Source organism: Trifolium pratense, linkage group LG6 (assembly GCF_020283565.1).
Source record: "Trifolium pratense cultivar HEN17-A07 linkage group LG6, ARS_RC_1.1, whole genome shotgun sequence".
NCBI lineage: Eukaryota > Viridiplantae > Streptophyta > Magnoliopsida > Fabales > Fabaceae > Trifolium > Trifolium pratense.
In genome coordinates, this window is record NC_060064.1 from 384,287 (window position 1) to 391,022 (window position 6,736).

Consider the following 6,736-nt stretch of genomic DNA (forward strand, 5'->3'; position numbering starts at 1 on the left):
TATTATGAATACATAAAAATTGTAAGTGACAGTAGTTTCATACTACTATATTTAGAAAATAAATTGTATTAAATTATATGTATATAAGTTTAGCTTGAATTGTCTGTCAAAAAAAAGTTTAGCTTGAATTGAATCCATTTTAAAAATCAAATCCAAATTAATCCAATTCAATTGTCATTTTCAATTCTTCAATAGGTGATATCAGACCCATAGAAAACAAGCCTCCATCCTGCAAAAACCAGGAAAACTGTACATGCCAGTTTCAGCAATTCTTCTTACACTGAATCTAATCCAATCTTAATAGCATGGCTTCTGCCTTAATAACACAACTAGTAATCTAGCATTATATTTCTTGAACAAAAAGCAAGAGTTTCCATTCATTAAATATTAACGAATTAGTAACAAATAAAAGAGAGAACCCATCCTCTTTGTGCATCTTGTTGCTTGAATGGATAAGAACCGACCATCATAAAGAATTGAACAACAAAATAAATTTCGTGAATTACTTGATGCCGGTCTATTCTTACCCTTTTTTATCAACAGTTCCATGTCCATCACTCCCATTCAAATTTTGGGCTCCCTATTTCCTTCACAAATCTAATCTTGAATTAACTCTAAAGTCCAAGTCCCTAATGATATCACCCAGTACAACATAGAAGTCAAATTAATAATGCATTGACTGATAAAAGTGAAAGTTTCACTCTGATCAATTAATTCCACATGCAAAATCAAATCTACATTATATCCCCTTCAGATGGAAGATTCTTAAAACTGAATATAAGAATAATCAATACAAATCGAATATAAGATTACATACATACATGAATCAACCACACCCTTCTTTCATTGCAAACAAATAATATATGACCAAGCACAATGCAGTATTTTCATGCCCTATGTTGAACCAGTATTAAGTAAGAAGAAAATGGTATATTTTTTCTTATAAAAAATCGTAAGTTCAAACCTATAACTCACAAACTCCCTGATCTTCATACATCAACATCTGAACGTATTGGGAACTCGATGCCCCTTAGTGCAGGTATGTTGTCTAAATCCTCTTCTGAAAACATTGGAAGCAACCATAGGGACTTTTTTGTGCCAAAAACCTATAAAAGAGGTCAAATAGATTTCAGAAAACCACATAAGTGAATGACTACATTCACAAGCTATTAGTTTAATTAGAGATCATGTGGTTACAATTACTTTAATTTTCAATAAACGCTTACAGAATTCATAGCATAACTTAAGATTATTCTTCAGCGGTCAATATAATCTATTAATTTAACAAAAGATCGTGAGACTATTATTACAGGATCTTTTTATGAAGATGATTCCTCAGTGGAAGACTTACGTTAAATTGCATTAAAAATATAACATTGACATCATTAAAAGTTAAAACTAGGTTTTGGTCACAGAGAAGAAGGGTTGGACAACAATGGGCAAGTTCAAGTCCAAAGCCCCCAATTCAACCCAAACCTAAAAGAGATATGTAGGGCGCAATCAGGTCTAACGGGCCTTTTGAGTTGGGTGAGTAGTGGGATCATCGGTTTTGGTGAGTGACAATAATTGTGGCATGTGTAAATGTTGGATAGAATTTGATTTTGGGTCCACTATTTTTTTCCATTTGTGGGCCTATATTGGACAACAGCCTACAAGTCTAGGCTCGGCTACTGTTGGGCTGGCTGGCTCGATACTAGGTCAGAACCAACAATGGTTTCCAACTTTATCTTCTCCAAGCATCCCTAACCTAGAGAAAGGGTGTTCTGCAATTCTGATCAATATCATGATTGCAAGATACCGTCTCGGCTGATCTTAGTATTTCTTACTCTCACCATTGCCTACACAGTCGACGACTGTCATCTACAACTTGTGTAATCTCTCAGTCTGCAACTCATGCAATGTCTAACCTTATGTTGGACGACGGGTTAGGTCACTGACCAAATTCTGTTAAGAGAACCAAACCTACCTGACTTAATATATCTATACTAATTTTTCAACCAAATGACCCTTGAACCTGATATTACATGCGCAAACACTTACATCTGCTATCAGGTAAGTCAGGTTCGGGTCAGTCCACATGTCTTTGTCCAGCCGTGCTGAGAAAGTGGCTGGAGGGGGATTAGGATTCTCTCTGTTTCTCAAAGAAATGGATGACTTCATTTGGGGTGAGAAAAACATTAAGAAATTGAGAGAAACAAATTAAATGTTGAAAAATATTTAATGCACTATCTACTTTTTGTGTCTTTCTCTAAACAGAGCCCTCCATTCCTTTTGAGAAATGGACAGGATCCTAACCCTTGGAGGTGACATAGGAAAAGTTCTTACATCCATTTTTGTTCCACTCGTCTTCAATCTCTATCTCTTTCCTTTGGTTTTTTTAGTCCTGATTTATAAGAAATGGTTAGAGATCCTTCCTTCAGTAATAAAATTCCTGCTCCAAGAGGATGAAGATTTTGCTTGAGGGGAGGACAGGTCAGAAAGGTGTATGGAATAGCATCTTTATACTTATTATCTCATTCATTCTCTATCTCCCACTCTCTTTTCCCTTTCTCTTGGTTCCAGAAACCTCTGAAACGCAAGTTAATCTTGCAACTTATAAGCACAGAAAATTTGTAAAAATAGGAATTGAACATTATACCATTACTCTTGTTGCCTATAACTTAATTAATGGAAAAGAAACTTACGAAGTAGCTCTTGAAACAATTTGTTATTACTTCTCACTTAACTAATCCTTGTTTGTTCATACATTTGATCCGGATAATTCTTTTTTAAAAAAAAACACATTTTCTTTTTTACTTTTTAAGTTTTAACTCAAAAATATAATAATAAATAGTGAAACAATTTTACTTTGCACTTCCTCTATCATTTTATATAATCTTAGGCTACTTGATATTCAATATTACCTGCTCAAAATTTTTCTTCCTTCCCAAGTCGTACCTCCACCTGACTCCTTTTTTCTTTTCATGAACCTAAAAACATCATTTTCCCAAATAATATTTTTAGATAAAAGAAAGCACTAAGCTGCAGGAATAATAATTGAGAACATACAATGCTGATATCTTAGTTTTCTGAAAATAATGCCAAATTGCTTTGAAAATTACCTGGTAGTTAGTGTACCAGGGTTTTGTAAAGGTCAATACCAATGAGACATCAATGAATGGATAGTTGAACAAATAACTAAGTGAAACGAAAAAATAGCGCTCAAATACTTAACCCTTGTGTCCTAATCAAAGATGACATAACAGTTTTGATGATTCTGTTGTAAAAGCTTAAAATAGTCTGGCATGATTTCTACGTCGAGAGAACGGGAATTTGCTGGGTCTAAGGCACAATTTAACGATATTGATGCATAAACAATAGCCGGAGCACTAACCGATTTCAAATAGGGTAAATAAAAAAATAACATTGTATTGATTACCTCAACTGAAGTTGTGTTGCTTAACAGAAGAGATAAATGCATAACTACGAAACAGAGAAGACTCAGCGCAAAGGCTAAATTGAGAACTGCATCAAGGCAAGCAATCTGTAAGGAGCAATAATAGTCACGATAATGCAATAAAAAGCTAGTCAGAGTAACTCGCTAACTTGGTATATACAAGAGGACTACTTATACTTACTAGAAGCCAAGAAAATGGCAGAAAAGCCCCCAGGAGACAATTTATGAGTCTTGGCTCCGCCAAAGAATCTTAAAAAACTAGGAATCAGAGCTAAGCAATCCAGTGTTGTCTCGAGGAATGTATACAGCTACAAATGGTGGAGGAGAAAAAATAAAGTTAGGTACAGTATACTAGAAGTAGCAAGTCATTCAATTTCTCCTAATAGCATTGCTTATACTTTCTGTTCATGTTAGTAAAGGATATCAATGTATAACTGATATAGCAGTTGTACTATACTTATGCAAATCCAAAAATTTCTTACTAAAATTTCAGTGTTACACTTACATCCACTTGCCAGCAACAAACAAATGTTTCCCTTGTTATTTCAGTTAACAGAATCACAGAAGTGATGGCTTAAGGGATTGACAATTGAATTTTCACTTGATTAAGGGTGTATTTAGATTTGGCTTATTTGAGTTTATCTCCTGGCATAAGCACTTGTGAGACTGTTTAGGAGAACTTAATAAAATTGCTTATGACATATGTTGATAAGTTGTTTTCAGCTTATTTTCATAAAGTCTCTAGGATAGATTATTTAAATAGCCTATAGCTTAGACGAAAACATTTGAACTTTAGTTATAGAAAATTAGAAATAGCTTGATTGTATACATAAGCGTTTATCAGGTAGCTATAAGTTACAAAATAAGTTGTTTATCAAAACACAAGGCTGTAAAAAGAAACAAAGAAGAGGTACTAGAACATTTAAAGAGGTAAAGAAAGAAAGAATATAATAGGAGTGAAGAAGATGAAAAGTTACCAAGAAGAGAAGAAAAAACTTGTAGTTTCGTGCCCCAACACAATTGACGACCCAAATACAATGATGATCCATCTTAAGAACACACCTTTGACCTAGCGTTTATATGATATATGTTTCATCATCATCATCATAAATTAATTAAGAAAAATAATAAGATGCAAAACCTAATTGATCTAATTAAGTGAAAATTAAAAAGGATTACATACAGATAGAGCAGTGATGGCATCGTGGTGGCTTGGCGTTTTGGCATCGAGTACAATAACCGGCGGAGGGTGTTGTTGATGTCGTCGTCTCCAATTCGTCGAATTGGTTGGAAGAAGATGGAGGAACAGCAACATGATGATGTAAATTGGGGTGGGGACGATGATCATGATCTAGGTCTTGTAGGTGTGAAAGTTGTTGTTGTTGATGTGGTATCCAGTTTAGAGGAACAGAACCAGGATCATTGATTACGACCATGAAGTATGACCAAGTTAGTAGAACGAGCTGCAATGAATGAATGAATGAATGAAGAAAACAGTCAGTCAAATATGAAAATGGAATTATTGAATTGAATAGATGTGAGAAAAGAGAGAGTTACTACTGACGAGAGAGTGAAAGAGGATGAGAATAAATAAGGCGGAGAAAGAGGAAGATGAGAATCGGAAAGGAAACAAGAGAGGCCCCCAAGTAACGAAAACGACAGCGTAGTAAGTGAGTGCAACGATAGCAGCGAACAAGAGGATCATGAAGTAGCCAAGTACTCTGAGAGCTGAACAGAACTTAAAGAGATTCATGTTCAACATTGGGAATGGGAATGGGAATGGAGGAATAAATCGTCTACTGCTTCTTCGCGCCGGGAAAAGGCGTCTCCATATATCCGAAGAAGAAGAAGCCAGGGTTGTTAGATTAGATTTTGCGTATCTGGTTTTGGGTTCCACTTCCACTCTCCTTTTCTCCCCCACTCTCAAACAATCTTTATACGGGCTCAAATATGTGGGTGGGTAGGTGGGTCACTTTGGATCCGAACCACAAACATAAGGGTAACGTTGGAATTTTAACATTAAAAAGGGACATTTTTGTCAAAAAATAAAAAAAAACACAATTCATTTTTCTCACTTCAACAATATCACTGGCCACTTCACTCCTTCCTCGTCGTCACACCTTGCCCCTTCTATCGTCGTTGCACCAATTTTGCTTCGGGCGACGTTGTTACCTGCACGATCGCTCATTGGTGGGTGATATGTGAAATTTATGATAACATTTTTATGATGATAACTTAATAATTGGAAGAAAGCAATGTGGCACTCGGTTTAGCTTCTTTTTTTTTAGGACTTTCACATTCTCTCAAATTTTATTTTTTTTGTGTTTTATTTTATTTGTTTGCGATTTCAGTGTCTAGATGTGACATTGTGTTGTTCGTCGTCTTGGTGCGACAACGTTGTTTGTTTTCTATCTTGTTGCAGTGTTCTTTTGGTTTCGTATTTAAAGATTGATTTCAATCAATTACATATTAAATCAATGATTTAGATTTCATAGTTGTAGATTCGAATATATACGTATTCCAATCACTTTAATTAATATATTGGGTGTTGTGAGATTTTTTTACAGATTCATTCTTTTTACTTTTAGCGACATTAAATTTGTATTTCTATTCAATATATTATATCAACAACGCCTTTTATAGTTTTTTTAGTAAAAAATAAAACTTGATAATTGGATAAAATCCTTTCAAAATATTTTAACATTATTTTTGTCATTAATAAAGATTTTTTTCCCTTTATCTCATTTTATTTTATATTCAATTAAACAATGAGAGATAAAAAAAAGTATCTTACCATTTTTTACTCTATCAAATAATTAAAAAATAATCTCATTGTTTAATGATTTTCTTTCCTTCCATTTTTTAATTTATTTTTGTCTAAACTTTGATTTAAGGGAGAAAAACTTATTGTTCAATCATTAATATAGATTTTTTTAAAATACTATAAAAAAAACGTTAATATTAAAAAATTGTCAATTTTTTCAAAATTTAAATATTAACTTTTTAAATTACAATTATTACTTTTAAAATTCTTAACATGTGCTCGTAACGCAATCCAATATTTAGTTTTTAAAAAGTTAAAATACACAAAAGAATAATTTAAAAATGCTTATTTTTGTACAAAAGAGGGACAAAGCCCCATAAGCAAAACATACTAAGAACTAAAAGAACACTCTAAGACATGCAAGCGTCGAAAGTATCATCAAAATTGAGACTCTGTAGCTCTTGAGGAGCAAAGTGATTAAAAGGTGCTAGTTGACATGGTCACGGGAAGCTGCAAGGTTAATGGAAGGATTTTGA

General features: G+C 33.7%; 1 protein-coding gene across 1 annotated transcript; it reads right to left on the reverse strand.

The window, feature by feature from the left end:
• Positions 1 to 749: 749 nt before the first annotated feature.
• Positions 750 to 5,356, reverse strand: LOC123889537 (probable protein S-acyltransferase 12). The gene is made up of 7 exons (XM_045938910.1): positions 5,001 to 5,356; positions 4,620 to 4,899; positions 4,414 to 4,505; positions 3,618 to 3,744; positions 3,419 to 3,504; positions 2,904 to 2,969; positions 750 to 1,106 (listed from the first exon to the last, which is right to left on the reverse strand). The coding sequence occupies exons 1-7, from the start codon at positions 5,196 to 5,198 to the stop codon at positions 990 to 992; spliced, it is 966 nt and encodes a 321-aa protein (XP_045794866.1). The 5' UTR covers positions 5,199 to 5,356; the 3' UTR covers positions 750 to 989.
• Between the last annotated feature and the right edge of the window lie 1,380 nt (positions 5,357 to 6,736).

Excerpts from the sequence above, each read along its gene's own strand:
- LOC123889537 (XM_045938910.1), bottom strand. The coding sequence starts at position 5,198 with ATGTTGAACATGAATCTCTTTAAGTTCTGTTCAGCTCTCAGAGTACTT. Across the intron at positions 4,900-5,000 it reads TCATCCTCTTTCACTCTCTC|CTCGTTCTACTAACTTGGTC; the intron begins GTCAGTAGTAAC and ends CATTCATTGCAG. Across the intron at positions 4,506-4,619 it reads ATGCCATCACTGCTCTATCT|GTCAAAGGTGTGTTCTTAAG; the intron begins GTATGTAATCCT and ends TATAAACGCTAG.